At 39.7% G+C, this 18567-nt stretch overlaps 1 protein-coding gene across 2 annotated transcripts in view; it reads left to right on the top strand.

Annotated features, from left to right (window-relative positions):
- STK32B (serine/threonine kinase 32B) overlaps positions 1-18567 on the top strand; it is a 182242-nt gene that overhangs the window by 139674 nt on the left and 24001 nt on the right. For both annotated transcript variants that reach the window (XM_050896172.1, XM_050896173.1), the window contains 3 exons: positions 8023-8126; positions 12281-12397; positions 13527-13652. In XM_050896172.1, coding sequence (XP_050752129.1) covers positions 8023-8126; positions 12281-12397; positions 13527-13652 — 347 coding nt within the window. The remainder of the gene's footprint in view (positions 1-8022; positions 8127-12280; positions 12398-13526; positions 13653-18567) is intronic.

Below are 18567 nucleotides of genomic sequence, written 5' to 3'. Positions count from 1 at the left end.
GTACTAGGAGCACCGTGGCTGAGGGGATTAAGCACTGAGCTGCGAATGGGTATTCAGGTTTTGGCTGTGCTCTGACATTACTGAGTAGGCACACAAGCAGCTGAAAACCCTTGGGAGATCAGGAAAGAAGTTACTGCCTCCAGCTGTTTTCACCTCTCTGTGCTCTCTGACCTGCTACCATCCTTTGAGATCTTCCAGCAAAACTGCTAATATAATTATTTCTTTGACTATTTCAGTCAAAAAAAACTCCCACCGAGTTCAAATGGTAGTTTTGGTTTGGGCTTTTTTTTTTTTTTTTTTAACCTGCCTGAAAGGGCCTGATCCGACGCAGAGCTCTGTAGGCAGATCTGAGGGGGAAGAGACCTCTAGCAGAGGTGGCAGACGGGGCAACAAGTGGGGACTTCCAGCAGCCCATCAGGGCATTTCTGCCCCCTGGGTAACTCTCATTCTTTGGTCAAGCCACACAACTCCCCCAGGTTTTTGCATGCATAAACTGATGCAAAGACATTTGCTAACCTGATATGAGTATGTGACATGAGTACGTAAGTAATAGTCCTTCTGATGTGTCAGGTATACAGTCTGTCCTGTGAATCCCCAGTTATCCAGACCAGTTAATTTCAGTACTGGGGCAGAACGGCTGCTGTCCATACGCTGCCTCAGTCTTCCAAATAGCAAATGGATATTTTTGCACACAATCCCTTCAACAAGTTGCTAGAAAAACTGGCACTGCAGCCGCTGTGAGCTTTTGGATGGAGTAAGGAAGGTACTTCTGGATCATTTCATACTCAGTAGTAGGAGACCATGACGCATTCATTGGTGCTGGGCTTTCTTTCAATGGGGCTAACAACTTGAGGTTGTTTCTCTGAGGTTGATCCAGATGTTCAACCAGTAAGGGCTTCTCTGTGCAAATGCAAGGGCAAGAAATGGGTTCTGTTCAGTTGTGGAGTAATGCAGAGGGTTTTATGAGGACAGCACTCTGAGGAAGGGCGGGAGAGGTTGTATAGCCACATGGTAAACTAATAAGGCATTCTAAATGCAGTATCTGTATTCAGGTAATGGAATCTAAAATACTTACTTTGATTGAATAATTGCGTTAAATATAAGTATTAAAACTATTGAGCTGTATTATGTGAATAATGGTCCAAAATCAGTTACACTGCTGTAACAAGTCTAGACCTCGCACTGGAAAATTGCCAGCCCAGCATGGTCAGGCTTTAAGCAGCATTTTGCCTTATACAACAGAAGTTAGCAGTTGGTTAGTCTAAAGCTCTGAGTCAGAAAGCTGTCCACTATAATTTAGACCCTTTTAGCACACGAGAAAGTGAACACTAGGAGGTAAATTGATAGTTTACCAAGTCCACATTTATATTCAGGGAGAGGGAAGTTGTTTTCTTCCATTTTGCTCTTAAAACAGCTTCTACTCTAAATAGAAGATCACTTGTCATCACTGTAGTTTGATTTCTGTTTTCTATTTAAACCATGACCTAGAAGAATTACTGACCTCTGAATTTACTTTTCAGAGGAAAGTGAAAATTAATATTTTCTCATCACAATGCTGAGAAAGAAAAAAGATGGACTGAACCATCTCAGGCCAAGGTTCTTGGAATATTATTTCAAAAATCAAGTTCATTTTTTATTCAGCTCACTCTGTCATCCATTCAGCCTGATTCAGCAAGGTGAAACTATGAATGTGTTATACACATCAAGTCATTCACACATTTAAAATTTGGAAAGGTCTAAGCTTTTAACAGCTTGTCCTGTGCTAGTCAATCAAAATACTGTTTATACTGTGTGCATCGTATATATGTGTATATATCCATTTTTATATATATATTCTTTTTTTTTTTTTTTTCCCAAGATCAGGGACTAATATGAGGAAGGAGGATGATACCTGGCAGCATGGTATGCTGAACCTCAGTTAATGACACTGGAATCTATTTTCTTATCTATGAAATCTCAGGCATTACAATAAAACCCGTACCACTGAGGTATGTTCTGCTACGACGACTACAGCAGAGTGTATTGCTTTGCAACCCCTGCCGTACACCACAAACCCCTGATTCCCCTTACTGACATGTAGGGTCTCTGCTGAGATGCAGACTACAGAGAGCTCTAGCTAGCCAACTGGGTGACTAGCGTCAGGGTTTTCATTTTTGAGAAATGTTTTGGACGTGCCCACCTGAACTTGATCATTCAAAAAAATTGAGGCCAAACCACTATGGCTTTATTTTTTATTTTATTTTCGGTTTGTCATATTAATAACATTGGCACAGGGCATTTAGTAAGAATTAATGACCAGCTCTCATTGGCAACATTTTGCTATTTGTGGAGAACCAGCTCCTTACAGCTAATCGATCTTGCAAGACTCACTTGCAAGTTATTGCTTAAATATGCTGATTTGTTAGTATGTAGTAAAGGCCACTTGAAGAAGGGTCTAATGCGTTCATCTCACTTCACTTTCCCTCTCACCAATTTTGCAAAGTTTCAAAGCAGCCTATGGAAGTCGGTGATGCTTCAAAGTAAGTAATAGCTCTGTAAGCTTCTTAATCAACACTTGGCAGTCTCCCGGGTAGTGGTAGGCAAGTACACCCGGAGCTCTTTGATTAGCTTCTTGCGAAGGGAGTGAAACTTAAATCAGTTCATCAGAAAAGAAAGGCCACATTGTGCTATTTAAGATTTGTATTAGAGCCACTCCAAGCTCTTCATTTTGTGATTTAGTCTGATGAATTATCTTTACGATTAAACCAGTATGCTCCATCAGAAATAATAACAGCTATTCTTTGTGCCAACTATTCCAAGTGATAGACCTCAAATTGACTATTTTATTATGGACAGCATTTTCAAACCCACTGTTGGGCACCAAATTAAAATAGCCTGAATTTCAGAGACCTGGAGCACTTATAGTTTAACTATGGACTTAAGTGATACCTTTGAATACTCAGCAGATTTTTAGAAACCCTACTTAAAAGCATTTTATCCGATGTACACAGTGCTCTTTTACAGTAGGAAAAAATAGTGAAAATTGGGTTCAGTGTTTGCACTTACATGGATATTCGCTTTTATTTCAAGCTCATGAATCATATTGTTAGATACTGATAATCTTCCGCAAATAGGGTACATAATTACCAACCAGTTAAGTAAAATTTCAGTTTTGTACTTTTTTTTTTACAGATCTTTAGGGAAATATGCATACAGTATGAGATGCATCCTCTACATCATTTACGCTGTAGATCATCTGACTGCTATGACAATTGCAGTGAGTAGTTATATATATGAATTGATTTGTCAGAAATTACTCTCTCTTTCACAAAATGATTTGGAGCTCCAAGTATGGCTAAACCCACAGAACAAGAGTATAGATATCCCAGGAAGCCACTATTTCTAAGATGGATGCAGACCCACTAGATTTGCTTTCATGTTCAATTTTTTATTAACCGTTCTCCAGTATGGTTTTATTTTAAAGAGAAATAACTATTTATTTACTTCCCACAGTCTGCAATTATATGGTATTACTAGAAAGATACAGTGCAAAAGCATCAAAAGACAGAGCTCTGAAGAGGATTTATTTTATTAGTTGGAAAAAATGCCATTAACTGGAAATATCTATTAGGGCCAACCAAGGAACGCACTGAAGCGCACTTAATGCAGCGCAAAGGTGGGTTCATTTTATGTCATTTTTCAAGAAAGCAAAGCAGATAAACAGTGAAAGCATGAAAGTATATTATGAAGAGAAAAATATAGATGGAGAAAAGAAAAAAAACAATCAGAGGATTTTTAGCTTGGCAAGTTGCTGAAGTTAAATATGTGCATTTACTCATTATCATACAAGACACAGAAACATTCCTGTTTTTATTGCTTGCCCTGTTAAAATTAGCAGAGATGTCCCAGCTTGGAATGGCATTAGTTTTGAAATGCTCTGTCTTTGTAGTTACCAAAGCCTTGCATGAAAGGTGTCGGATCACACTTCTGCCACATATGAAGAGTAATCTCCCAAACTAAAAGACTGCATTGCTTCTGAGATCCGGACTTTCAAAAGTCCCCAGTACTTTGGGTGACAGCTTTTCCAGGTGTCTGAGCAGAGGTGAAGAGCCCATGCAGTTCATGATGTCTGATAAGAGGAAGAGGCTGTAAAGGTCCCATTGAGGCTTCTGGCCTTAGACCCCTTCATCACCCCACTCAGATGCGCTGTGAGAAGGTGGTTGCTTGACCTTCATTAGCATTGCAGGATTGTAGGGTGATTCATGTCAGCAGGGGCCTCAGGAGTCTCTAGTCCAACCTCCTGCTCAAAGCAGGGTGAGCGGTGAGGTTGGACCAGGTTACTGCTGTTGAAGACACTCTTTTGGGCAGGTCTAGTAAAGCAGTTCATCATGTCAAAGATGTTTTTTCATGGGGAGCTATGAGGATCTGTAAGACCTACCAATTGCATTACTTCACTTGTCTTTGAATTCACTCTTGCTGCTAGACTTGCTATTACTTGATTTAGCTTCACTATTTAAAAGCTGTGCTTCCACCATGCAAACTTCTACTGCCTTCCCTCTAACTGTGTGTGATTGATAGTAACTACAGCCCTCAGCCAAAAGAATCTGCAGGATCAGACTCAGTATTAAAACCACGTATTTTCCTGAAAAGCCTTTGTTAAGTAGAAATTGCTTGAGGAAAAAATCTGAAACTCTCGTTCTTACATGCATTCTCTCACTGTTGTTCACATGAATGAACTTTTGCAGGCAGAATCCTGGCATTTAGGTAGATGCACAGGGGTAAAAGATGTAAGTATCCTTCTCATCCTAAATCTATTATGATAAGAGAGGATGTGTGCAGAAAGGGTGCACACAGCAGAGCTGTTGTCCTTGCTACAAGCTGGCAAGCTCAAATCTTATCATCCTTTGGAACAACCTACCTACATCAGGCTGCAGGACGGCTGTCCAAGATAATTTGTCCTGAGATCAGATTCAAATTTTAAAAGATTACAGATAGTCTATTTCAATAACAATCCTAAAGAAAATCAATGTAGAATTTTAACTTTACTTTCAGATTTTGTATTTGCTTTTATCCTAGCCAGTTTGTACTCTGAATTTGTTCTCCTGACAGTTATTTCTTACAGCAAAACCTAATGATATGTTCTGTATTTCACAGCTCTAGTTCTTCAGAGCTTGGCTAACCCCATCACTTGGAGGATCTGCTGTCTTTCTGTAAAATCATGCTGTGTTTCTGAATGAGCGGGCAAACTCCAGAAGTCTACCATACAGCATGGAGACCTTCATTTGCACCTAATGTCTCAGTTCAAAAAGGCTTTTAGACACATTAAGTACAAGCTTAGTGTGAGATTGGTATTTAACAGCCTTCCCAAACTGGGGAAAGGTCTTTTGGCTTCAGCAGGATTGAGATTTCACCCTGAGAAAAAACCTGTATGTAAGACATTGTAAATCATATCACACCTTCTATCAGTTCCCCCTCATCTTGTGAAGCAGGTGCTTACAACAGCTTCACTGGAGCTGACTGAATCCAGAGAGGCAGTCCAGCTGGACTGCAAATAATACTGCTACAGGGGAAAAGGGGCTATCATCTGCTTTAAAAATCAGGAGCCTAACTGCCCATTTTCTGATCTAAGGATGCCATCAGCTTAAGGTAAGAAAACAGAGCTTCAAAACACCAGGGCCAGTGGGCAAAAGAAAGCATTTTCTGCTGATCTGCTTAATGTGGGATGACTTGACCTTGAAGCTTTTAGAACAAGCAAATAAAATAAAAGTGGATAACTCAGTCACTGAACTAGCAAAACAGCTGCACCATTCTGGCAATGTTGTAGGTTACATCAATAAAGTACTTTCACCTCTACCTCACAGAAATCAGATAGTGATCCATTGCATTATTACAATATTAAAGCTATAAAAGAAAGAGTGAAACCAATATTTTACCTATATAACTCAGTAGAAAGGCCACAAAGGCTATTTTCTGTAATGAGATATTATACATCATCTAGGCACAGTGGGCAAAAACCGTAATGAATGTGGCTAAATAAAGCAAACCTTCACTACAAGGTGACATTCAAAATATGTCTTTGGTGCCTGATGTGCAATTTAGGTGCATTGATCCACTAAAGTAACACAAAAAATCCTGCCTACCCTCTTAGCATCTATCTATATGATAGACCGCACACATGTAAGTTGTGTCTATGCAGATCCCCAGCAGCATGCAAACAAGATCTGAAGTACATCTGAAGATATAGTATGCCACATGAAGCTATACTATCTGGAGGTGAGACAGAGCTAACTCAGTGTGATGACTTTTATGGCATTGTTGATTCATGCTATACTGGATCACAGCACAAGCTTACCTATGCCAGAGATTCACTGGTCAGCTATTTGCCAAACACACGTATTCTGGCAAAAATGTTTATTTAGGTGCCTGCAGTGCTCCTGCCAAACCTATTTAGAGAAGGTCCTGCTGGGCAGAGACTATAGGATCACTTTCATTCATTCATTGCTTTTTATCCTACAGATTAGGGTTTTGCCGCATCTACTTCATGGGTGCCAAAATCTTCTATTAGGTTTGGCTCTTCAAGACTTTCCGAACTCAGGTCTGGAGTTGTAAATTGTTGGGTTGCCATCCCTAATGATGCAAGGACTGCAAAAGGTCCTCTGAAAGGAATGCCTTTCCTTTAATTAAAGGTGCTTCTCTACATGCCATACATAGTCAAATCCCAAACTGCCAGTCAGAAGTGTGTGACCAGATTACATATTTCATTGCAGTATGCCCATTAGAAAGTGATGCGATGGTAATCAGGTGGTAATGTGGTACATTAGACTCGGTATCGTGGCCAGAAGAGGCTCACATGGTAATTGCAATCTAGCATGATGTTACGGTTGGTGATAGTGTTGTTTAGAAAATCCCCAGGGAAAGTGCTGTTTTCACAAAGTGTACTGAGATTCAGCTGTGAAATAATTAGAAAAGCATGACTGACTTTTCATTTCATTTCATATCCTCTCATTTATATATGGTTTTCTGAAGAAACTACAGTGGCATTATTTACTATGTCTTTCTTGCTGAAATTAGCCAACTGGATCCTTGTTTTGAAAAGATCTTTATTTTTTTCCCCCTATGAAAATTATTTTTATGGAATTCATTACTTTATTGACAGCGTGTTTATTTCCAGTCATGACAGAGTTTCTCACAGCATACAATCAGTGTCAGGATTTGAACTGAATTAGCATTTTCTATGCTGAATACCTTTAAAACCCCTTTGATTAATTCTATCCAAATGTAGAATGAGGTTGAGGTTTACCATGTTCCACACCTCCATCAATCACAAAGAATCACCTTGCTTGCAAATATTTGTCCCATAAAATGTTTGCATTCCCCTAAATACTCCAAGTCACACTTCCCATTTTCTTATTTTAGCCACATAACATAAAACCCAAATGGACCAGGTGGGAACTAACATATAAAATTATTGGCTTTTGAAAAACCCTGACCAGTGAAGGCTCCCCAGAAGCATATAATGCAGATGATAAAGTATGGGGTTTGATATGAGAGCTGGGCATGAAGCCAATCCAGGATCAAGCTCTGGGCCATCTTCAATGCTCTCCTGCCTCCAGCTCTGTTCAGCACTAGGTGAAGCATGGCGATCCTGCAGCAAAAGACATGGTGTAACCCACAGCTCAGCATTGCCCACGTGGTTGGTCAAAACCCAGTGTAGATATATTCTTAGAGACCCTTGCTTTAGTAGAGCGGCATGTGAGAGTATTGCATTTGCAGAGGGAGAAACACAGACAGTGTTGCACCATCGCTCTCCTCTACGCTCTCAGCAAAGCAACCAAACACACAAAACAGCACACTGTTTGTTGTACAAAAGCACTCTTTGCCAGCAAACCAAGGCACTGAAATTGCATCCTGAAAATGCTGCGTTTACAAATGTATTTAATACCAGTTAATTGCATCCTTATTCATTTTTCAGCTGCCAGCATTAATGATCCATAGTCTAACCTTAATATAATGCTTTTTGTTTGATTTGATTTATTGTTTTAGCTCCGGAAGTGTTCCAGGCCTTTATGGATGGAGGTCCAGGATACTCGTACCCAGTAGACTGGTGGTCACTAGGAATTACAGCATATGAATTACTGAGGGGCTGGGTAAGAATGATAGGGTTTGTTGTTATTTAACACATTGACTGACAGAAGTCCTAAAGTTTGCAGTGCCCCTGAGTGCACCCTTCGTAATAAAATTTGAGTAGACGAGGCTGCGGTTCAGGTCAGGAATGCCATCCTGAGTCCTTCCCAGCTGGAAACATTCTCAGAAAAATTTCACCCCGCTCTCAGTTACGTTATGAAAGTTTGCCTAAGTTTGGCTAAGGAAAGGCCTAAGGTTTTAATCACTTCTCAACAATGCCGAATTGGAAACAACAGTATTTTTTTTTCCAAATAGAAGTTGAGTTACTTCAGGCTTTATTATATCTTCAATTCTCTTGGCTAATACCTTAAAAGAGCTAATGTAATACCCTAAGATGCTTGGCCCAACTACAGAAAATGCTTATCTGCCAGTGCACTTGTTACTTATCTAATCAATTATGTGAATAAGCCTAACGAAAAATCTTCCTGAGTGTGGTCAAATATGACAGAAGACAATGGAAAATTCTTTTCCACTTTGGTTCAAAAGACTGAAGGTCGTTGCTTAAATATTTACTATTCCCTATGGAAAACAGTAATTTAGGTACTATTTCAGGATAATGACATGTAGCTAAAGTAGCAGCTTTTTTTTATTCTTAATTCCTATTTTGGAGAGAGGATTTTATTGCATTCCAGTACGTTGTTTTTAAGGGAGGAGTATTTGTTATCATATGACACTAACACAGTATGGCTACCGTGTCCTGCTAGGCACTTTGTGATGTCAGACAATCCATCCCACAAAGATCTCACAGTTTCATGTAGGATGACAGACAAAGCAAACTAGAAATAAGGAACAATTATTATTCCCATTTTTAGATGGAAAACTATGTTTCAGAGTGTCTATACATTGTTACTTCAATCTAGAAGCTACATTTTTCAAAGGCCTAAAACTTGCCCAAACTTTTTTTTATTTCCATAGAAATGGCAAAAGTCATGCTCCTGATGCAAAGATCTCTCCCATGCCAAATCTCAGTCTCTGCTCTCAAAGCACAGAAGTATTAAAAACCTTCTTAAAAAAAAAAAAAAGTCTTTGCAATTTTTCTCTACCATCATTCTCAAAAATTACTGAGTTTTTATGCTAACATTCTTCCCAGGATGGAAAATTTAAACCTGAACAGTTAAGGTCTGGCAGTGATAAGCAGAATACGTTCTCAACCCTAGTCACAGATGGTAGTACTAGCTGCACATACAATAAATTAAAAGAACATCCTGCTGGTTTTATATCAACCCTTTCACCAATGAGTGTCTCCAATAAAACAGCACAATGAATGATTGTGTAAGGAAAGCTGAACTCCCAAGACTAATCACAAAAGATACCTAGTTACTTTAATAAATGAAAAATTATATAGAATGGTATTCATTTGCCAAGATCTGTACAGTCTTCTCTGAATAAGTCTATCTGGCTACAGACAAAGCAAAGCTGAGACTGAATCAAATTTTTTTTAAATAAAAACATTGCCATCTGTCTATGCTCCAGTCAAGCAAGCCAGCTGCTTGTTTTCTCCTGAAAAGTGGCTCTTGCCCACTAAGCAAGCCAGAGGGTGCCTTGGCAGCCCACACCTTTGTATAGACTAGGAAAAGGTGTATTTTTTCCTGAATTGTGTTTCTAAATTTTTCTAGTCTAGAGAGGGCCTAAACTGACAGGAGTGATGGCAAGAGCAGCAGCGGCGGGTTGAGGAAATGTGCTTAACCCGAGGCGTGTTGCTGTCTGTAACAACTGTGAGCTCCAAAGCTCCATCTGCTGCAGCAGCCCCGTGCAGATGGCTGCAAAGAGGCAGCTTGCGCGTACAAGGCTGCAAGCTAAACCTGCAGGCAGGCAGCCCCCTCCTCCTCCACGCTCCCAAAGCACTTTGTTCAGCAGTGAGAAGAAAGCCCCGTTGCCGCAGAAAAGAGTGGTGGGCACTCGGTGCAGCCCTGGATAAAGAGGAAGATGTTGAACTGGGCAGAGCCACCTGGAGATATGACTTTCTCCAGTTGGAGCATGGTGCATGCTAGTGCATGGGGAAGGCAGGAGGAAAGGAAGAAAGGCACATTAAAAAGGAGGGGTTATTTCAATCATTTTATGTTGCATCCAGTACAGAGCTGTCTGGGCCATTTTTTGGTTATCCCCACTAGCGCTAGCATTTCTCAATAGGTTGCAGGCACATTTCTCTCCTTAGCGAGCTCTTTTACAATGAACTTTGGTAAAACATTGTGAACAAAACCAAAGCAGTTTTTTTTTTTTCCTTTTTCACAAAATAAAACAGAAGGGGTCTGACCCTCAAGTGGACCGAATAGCTGAAAAATATGGGAGATATAGGTGTGAAGGACCTCAAAAGACCAAGCTTATAATGGTCATTTCTTTGAGTATTTATGGTTTGAGTTAACTAAGAACAATATTAAAAATCTCTGCAAATCTCAAAAAATGAAGTGAGGTTGCAGAGTGCTAACAATCTTTAAAATAAGGTAAGTTTTTTAAGGATTTTTCTGGTGAGGAAAAAGGCATGTGCAGAAACATTCTTAACAGAAAAACTTTCTTATTTTTATTCTCACTTTTTACTTCTTTCAAAGATTCATTTTTCCTTAAAGTAGCTATTTTTAGAGCTGAGTCACCATTTCCAACAATTGGTGTAAATTCTGGCTCAACAATCATATTGGTCACATCGTTATATCAAGTCTAAATCAGCAGTAGGTTACTTCTTGACAACAGACAGAATTTTAACCTTTCATTTTTAATAGCTGTTTTATGGCAGCATTACCACAGGTAGGGAAAAGCATATGACAGACTATTTCAAGTGACAGTTTTGAACCTGATTCAAGAAAATTATGTATTCAGAGCACGCATTTAGGTCCTGTTGAATACATATGGACATGATATAGCTAAATGACAACAGACTAATGGAATGTGAATCAAATCAAAAAGATTTAAGCAATCCTTGGATTTATTTTTAGAACATCCCAATGCCTTGGAATAGACTTGGTTTCATACACATGTTCAAAGTTAAACATGTGCGTGAATCTTCTCTAAGAATATTTTCTGAGCCTTTATGAAGAGTGGCTCTAATTCGCTGTCAGATTAGATAACTAACACCTAGAAATATTCTTAAATTATAATCTTGTACCAGTACATGCTAGCAAATATCAAGGAATGATTCAGTTCTTAGACAAGGTAATGAGTGTCTGCCCTTTGCTGTTGAGGATATTGGATGAGAAGGTAACTCTATGTTGTATATGAATTATGATGCATCAGTTCGCACATTGCTGCTATGATGGCATTTGGCTGCAGATCTCATATCACATATTTGTCACCTGCTGGGTACAACTTAATTCACAAGCAATTCACACTCTATCCTTGTTTAAAAAAATACATCAACATAGAGTATCATTCGAACAACTTGCTTCACAAATACAAGTCTTTAAAAAATATGTGCACAATAATTAATAAGAATATAGATTTTTATGTAGTACTTTCATTTCCAAATGTTACATTCAATAAAAGATAAATCACAGCAATCTTCATCAACAAAGCACTGTGAAGCCTAGGGCTTCTCTTCACCTATAGAAGAATTTAGGCACAAACAAACACAGGACAGCAGGTCCATATAATCCATAGGTCCATGTAATGAGTTAATTCTAGATTTTGAAAAGGGGAAGGAGAAGGACTGGGATTTGGAGAGTCTACTTTTTTACTGTGCTTCTTACACAGATTTTTGTAAGCATTTTTTAATTTCTCTATCTACTACTCAGTAAAATCAGGATGACACAGATCCCTTCAGCCACCACTTCTCCATTTTGTCAGTTTAGATCACAAGTACATTCTAGTACTACAAGTAAAAAATAGTAAATAATCCACATTTCACATAGAATGCCCCAGGAACAAAATTATTCAGCCATCTCATTTGAACTGATGCTTCTTTTCATGAGAGAAAAATTTGCAGAGGAAATGCATCTATGAGTAATTACATTCATTACGACCAAAGAAAAGCACACATACAAAGAAGGATTAGCCTCAAAATTGTTATAAGATGTTTTTGTGGTTTTGATATTTCCAGCATAAACAATACTGAACTCAGGAAAATGTGACTTGTCTACACTCTTTTATCCATTCTTGCTGACTTGATATTGATTTAACTTTACCCCAGAGGCCCTATGAAATTCATTCAGCCACCCCCATTGATGAGATACTCAACATGTTCAAGATAGAAAGAGTTCACTACTCATCTGCATGGTGCAAGGGCATGGTAGCACTACTGAAAAAGGTAAGAAAGCACAAACATCTTCTGTTCTCTCTTCTCTCCTCTTCCAGAAGCCCCTCCAACAATGCAGAGGTGTCAGGCAAGCACACACATTAGGTAGTCAAAATTTCAAGGATGAGAAAGCAGTGCTTATTCCTAGACTTTTCTGAATGTGAATGGCGCAGTATTTTCTCTTGAGAAGCTGGATTATTCTTAAGCGTGGACTCAGGCTTTTCATGGCCTCAAAGAAATAGAAATCTAATATTTTTGTTTATTTTAAAACTGATTCACTAGTGATAGCAAAACTTTGGGGATCAGTAATTCCCACTCTGTGCCCTGGCCCCATTCTCTCCAGCCCTAGCTGTGCATGTGGGAGAGGGAAGGAAGGACCACTCTGCCCTATGAACTTCTGCCAGTTTCCAGCCAGGGAGCTTAGAAATGAAAAGGGCTGTATCTCTCCCTGTCCCATGTTGCTATATGTGCAACAAGAAAAGTCGAGCCACTTTGCTGTAAATATCACTAAGCTACAAGACAGGGTTCTTTCTGAATGCATCATAATCCTGGAACTCACTTTCTTCTTCAAATCCCACTTATGTGTTTGTTTTAATTTTCTGGCCACGCTGCAAGGCTCATCTGTTTCTTTTAGGTATTTCAGACCATCAGTACTGATATTTGAGCAGGAAATGTTTGTGAATGTGTGAATAGAGCAATACAAGATCTATTTCCTTTGCAGCAACGAGCAATCTATTTTTGATAGATGGAGCAATGAGGTGGTTAATTTTAATTGCTGCCAGGATGCTCAGTGTAACTATATATCTTCCAATAAATTAAAGATGAAATACAAATTTTTAGGTGACATTGAACTGTGATGTTCCATGTTGCTTGGACTCTTGTGTATTTGTAAACAGACTTTTGTTACTAATACATTTATACACTTCATGCCTGCAACAGCCATCTGGTGGCAATTAAATTATATTCATATCCTATGAGTTATTACTTTTATTTTTTTAGATTGGGACTTCTAGGAGTTGTTAGGAGATTCCCTAGCCATTTTCTTACTCAAAATTGTGTATCATACAATTTATGCGTGTGATGCATTTACTCTTTTATATGGCATCTAGTCTCTTAGAAAATGCCTTGTGCTTGATCACAGCTCCTCACTAAGGACCCGGAGTGCCGTCTTTCAAGCCTGGCAGACATCCAAAGCTCTCCATACCTAGCTGATGTCAACTGGGATGCTGTTCTAGAGAAAGCAGTGACCCCAGGCTTTGTTCCTAATGTAAGTCAATATTCCAGGTGAACTGTGTTTGCAAATTCCGACTTTAATTATCACTGCTGTTTTACTTGTTTACGCTTGCATGTACTGCTCTTCAGTGACTTACTTCTCACAGAAGCTTTACTTTGGATTCTACTTTCATTTACTCAGTCACAGCTAAGGGAAAATTTGGCCTATTTCATTAGATCATAACAAAAACTAATTAACCTTGGTTCACTTTTTCTTCCCTTTCAAATAGAAAACATTTTCCAGACTTTGCATTTCAGCTGTTAGAGCAAATGATTGTGAGAGTTAACTCTGAGCCAAAGAATACCAAGAAGAATGTTGCTGCTCTGAAAGTTAGGCATCTGAATAACATTTGCAAGACTTTTTAACATTCCAGTGCGTTATTCCTTTTTCACTTAAAAAACATTGTTCCAAAAGACTGACCTATTTCCTTTGTGACAGTTTCCTACACTAAAACATTCAGATTCTGTGAGGGAATCTGCTCGTTTCTTTTTTACTGTGGTTCCATTTTTTTGGCATTTTCTGGATATTTCCATTTTGATCATTTGTAAGTTAAATGGATTTGAGGGCCATGAATAAAAAGCAATGACTGTAGTGTTAACATGCTTCTCCACTTTGTTCAGTCATATTGCATGATAATTCTTCTCCAAACAATACATTTGTTTGGAGAATACTAAGGTTTGTTTATATTTTTTTTTAATGCAACTGTAAATAAAGATGAGGAAGGGGAAATAGCTAGACCCTGTCCCCATCCAGGTGCACATTAGAGTTCTTGCTAAATCTGATGGGGACAGGATCCAGCCCTGCAGAAGCTGAGGGCAAGAGGGCACTGCCTAATGGACCAAAGGCAGCTGGGTGGGTTGCCAAGACAGTGCCGGCAGTGTTTGATGGGCTTCTTGGCACCTGATCAGAGCCTTTCCCAGAAGCAACATCCTGCAGGAGAAAAAAGCTATGGGTGGGCAAGCAGAGCTTCCCTCAGGGAGCTTGGGGAAAGGCCAGGAATATAGCAGGTAACTAGCACAACAGGTGAAGAGAAAGGCAGGCCCCTCTTAGGCACTTCAGGGCAATGTTCACCAGGGGTGAAATTCCTTCCTTTCACATTGTAGCTCAATGGTGGTGCAAGCTGAAAGCTTGAGAGGTGAATGTTATATCTACCAAACCAAGGCCAGGACTTCTTCCCTCTTACTCAACGTTCCTGCAGCTGGAATAACTGCTATGCCATGCCAGGCCCTTCCCCTATGCTCTCCCAGGTTGCCACCCTAAGCAAAGCACTGCAGAACAAAGCTCCTCCCTGGCCTGGTGGACCGTGAACTCCATTCTCCATGGTGGCGTGGATCTGCAAGATGAATGGAGACTGCTTTTCCTCTTTTCTTTTTCAAGTTAGAGCTGCTCTCTGAGATATCGGAGGTGTAAGTCGACTACTTCTCAGACAAAACTCAACAGATTATTTAGACCTCTTATTCCTAGCTGAAAGTTTAATCCACACCTGTCAGCATGTGGGAAACTTCACAACCCTGCTTTGCATTTTAAAAGAGGCATCCAGTTCCCCATACCCAAAGGTACAACATACATGGGGATCCAGGAGAGTCCCAGACTCTGCAAAGCCCAGTCTTGCCTAGGTACATGTCTTAGGACTTGAAGTCAAGAAAGAGGACTTCAACCTGCTTCAGCAAAACCAGCTACTGAAACCTGCCTATGGCAAGTCTATTCTCTGTTCCTGCAGCTGCTCCAGTGTTTTCCTTTCCCCAGACATCTCCTCGGTCTCCTCCTTGCTCCCACTCAAGCTTGAATTCATAGGGCCATATCCTCCATCTTCACTCTGCTCCTGAGGATTGGACTCAAGCCAGCTTTGGTCCAGGAGTGTATAGCGAACTAATGCGACGTGTGCCACCCTGCTAAGCCTACCTCCTAAGCAGTGACATATGGTAGTCTGACTGTAGTAATAGGACCTAATAAAGGGACTGCAAGTTTTCCACATCCAGCTGGCTTGCTTACATCCAGCCTGCCCAGCGCTGGGGCACAAGAAGTGTGTGATGGTCTGCATCTGGCCACAGATGATTAACCCTAACTCCTTAATTCACGGTTCTCATGTGGCTGTTTGCTTCTTTCCACCTGGATTTGGGTTGTTTTGAGGGTACCTTACTCCTGAGAGAGCATAGATAAGTTTTCTGACTTATCTATATTTATATCTATATCTATATTTGATTTTAAATGTAATTTGAGAAGCAATTGTGGAACCTATGTGTCTGGTACTCCTCTATTAGCCAAGTGGCCTGTCTCTGTGGCTGATGTTGATCGTGGTGAATGTGACAGAGAATGAGAAAAGAGGAAGTCCTTGAACTGTCTGCCATTAAACATGTGTCCAAAGACAGCTATTCTGTTCACATATGGATTCACCTCATTTGCGTTTTGGCAGGAATCTACAATATTGGAGGGAAATCTGTAATATTGGAGGCAAAATAATATTCTATGTTTAAAAGGAAATAGGAGTAAAAAGTTACTTTCATCTACTCAGATTAATCTGAAAGTCCCATTACGAGCTCTACCAGACACTTCAGGACAGAGGCTGATATTGCAGGGCTTGTTCCACCTGGTCAATCAGGTGTGTTAGAAAAAACAGTGAGAAGGTCAGAGTCAAAGTGTCTTTTCTAGCACAACACTTCTTTTTATAGTAAACTTTGCTATTTCATAAGACCAAGTTTGGCTAGGCATTTTCCAAGAATTTTTCTCTCTGTTGCACCAGCAAAACCTTCACTGATAACTGGGGCCACGCAACAAAATATTTCTTGGTTTTCAGGCTTTGGTGAGAGGGTGAATTGGGGCCAACATACAGTGTGATCCGGGGAGAGTTTTACAAATAGAGAGTTTTATAAATTTTGAGAGCTTGCCGTTGCTGTCAGGAGCTTGCCTGCCTTCTGCAGGCGAAAGGACACGTGGGACGCCTGTGGTAGGAAGGTCCCATCGTTACATTTCTCCCTGTGTAGTTTGATTCCATAAACATCGTTCTTACTTAACTCGTACATGTGTTTATGGTTTAGCTAGTTTCTTTATATTCAGCTTGGAGTCATAAATTGTTAGTAGTTTTTTTGTATTGTTAAATATTTATTTAAATAATTATTTAGCAAGCAATTATTTAAATGTAATTTGCTTTCATTTTTAAAGCTTCAGAATTAAAGTGATGTATTTTTTAAGTGCTCAAACAAATCTTAAAATTGTACACACTCAAGAAAGGAACTGATATTGATCAGATGTAAAGAATTATTTATTTATAAACAAATATAAATAAGCTATAAACCTTCATTAATAAAAAACAAATAAATCTTATTAAACCTATAGTATGCAGGAAAAGGCATCAGAGAACTTAATATTATACTTTGAGTATACAGACTTTGCTAGGAATAAAAATGATGGAGAAATCTCTAAATCAAATGTTTCATTGTAGGACACCACAAGTTGTACAAGTCATTTCTGATGTGGTTTTACTGCTTAGTGGCTTTGGTTACTAAATAATATCTGCCATTTATATATGACTTATCTTAGTACTTCCACCTTGATGGTGACAATGGTGTGACTGAACTCTCAGAAGTCCCAGAGAAAAACAGGCTGCTTTTAAGATCTTCCACCACAAATTCAAATTGTTTGCAAATTTTTTTTAAATGCTTTGAGAGAATGAGGAGAAGAAAGGAACTCATGTTACTCTGATCACAGGAGTAGCAAAACACTGATCCAGTAATTAGGATGCCAAGTCGTGACTTTTTAAAAATGTATTGAGTTCAGCTGAAATATAGATTTTCTGGCCATACCCTAGCTCTTATCCCTAAATAGGAAGGGAAGAATTCATCCCAAATGTTGTCATGAGATGGCTTTACTGCACTAATGAGTAGAATTTAAAAAAAACCCTCAAGGCATAAACTATGCTCCCACAAACTTTTATGCTGAAAAGATCTGAAAGAATCAAGAACCTGAAAAGAATTAAGGAAGAATCTGAAAAGAATCAAGGAAGGAAATGACCATACAGAAATGATGTTTCCAATCATCTTGCTTAAAAAAGGACTTCCTGATACAACAAAGAATCCTAAGATTTGGTTCAAGCATCACAAATTAACATAAAAATGGAGAATCCCCAATATTTAAGTAAGGTAAGTAATGGGTAAGAAGAAGCATAATAGATTGGACAGAATAGAAAAAGCATAATAGATTGGAATGAAGCACATGATTGGGAAAAGCCAGCACAGATTCACCAAGGGCAAATCATGCTTGACAAACCTGATCGCCTTCTACAACAAAGTAACCTGCTCGGTTGATGTGGGGTGAGCGGTGGACATTGTCTACCTGGATTTCTCCAAGGCTTTCGATACGGTTTCCCACAGCCTCCTCCTAGAGAAACTGATGCGTTACAGTCTAGACAAGTGGTCTGTGCAGTGGGTGGGGATCTGGCTGACGGGCCGCACCCAGAGGGTGGTGGTAAATAGCTCCTTTTCAAACTGGCAACCTGTCACAAGTGGGGTCCCCCAGGGATTGATATTGGGCCCAACACTGTTTAATATCTTCATAAGTGATTTGGATGGTAGGATCAAGTGTACCCTGATGAAGTTTGCTGATGGCACCAAACTGAGTGGGGAAGTGGACACTTCTGAAGGGAGAGCTACCCTGCAGGAAGACCTGGATAGGCTGCAAGAGTGGGCTAACAAGAACCTTATGAAGTTCAACAAGGACAAGTGTAAGGTCTTGCACCTGGGAAAACATAATCCAGGAGTGCAGCACAGGCTGGGATCTACCCAGCTGGGGAGCAGCTCTGTGGAAAGGGACCTGAGGGTCCTGGTGGACAAGCTCAATACGAGTGAACAGTGTGCTTCTGTGGCAAAGAAAGCCAACAGGATGCTGGGTTGCATCAACAAGGGCATCACCAGCA

Source organism: Gymnogyps californianus, chromosome 4 (assembly GCF_018139145.2).
Source record: "Gymnogyps californianus isolate 813 chromosome 4, ASM1813914v2, whole genome shotgun sequence".
Lineage (NCBI taxonomy): Eukaryota > Metazoa > Chordata > Aves > Accipitriformes > Cathartidae > Gymnogyps > Gymnogyps californianus.
The sequence above is the reverse complement of the archived record's forward strand: the minus strand, read 5'-3'. Positions and strand labels throughout refer to the sequence as shown.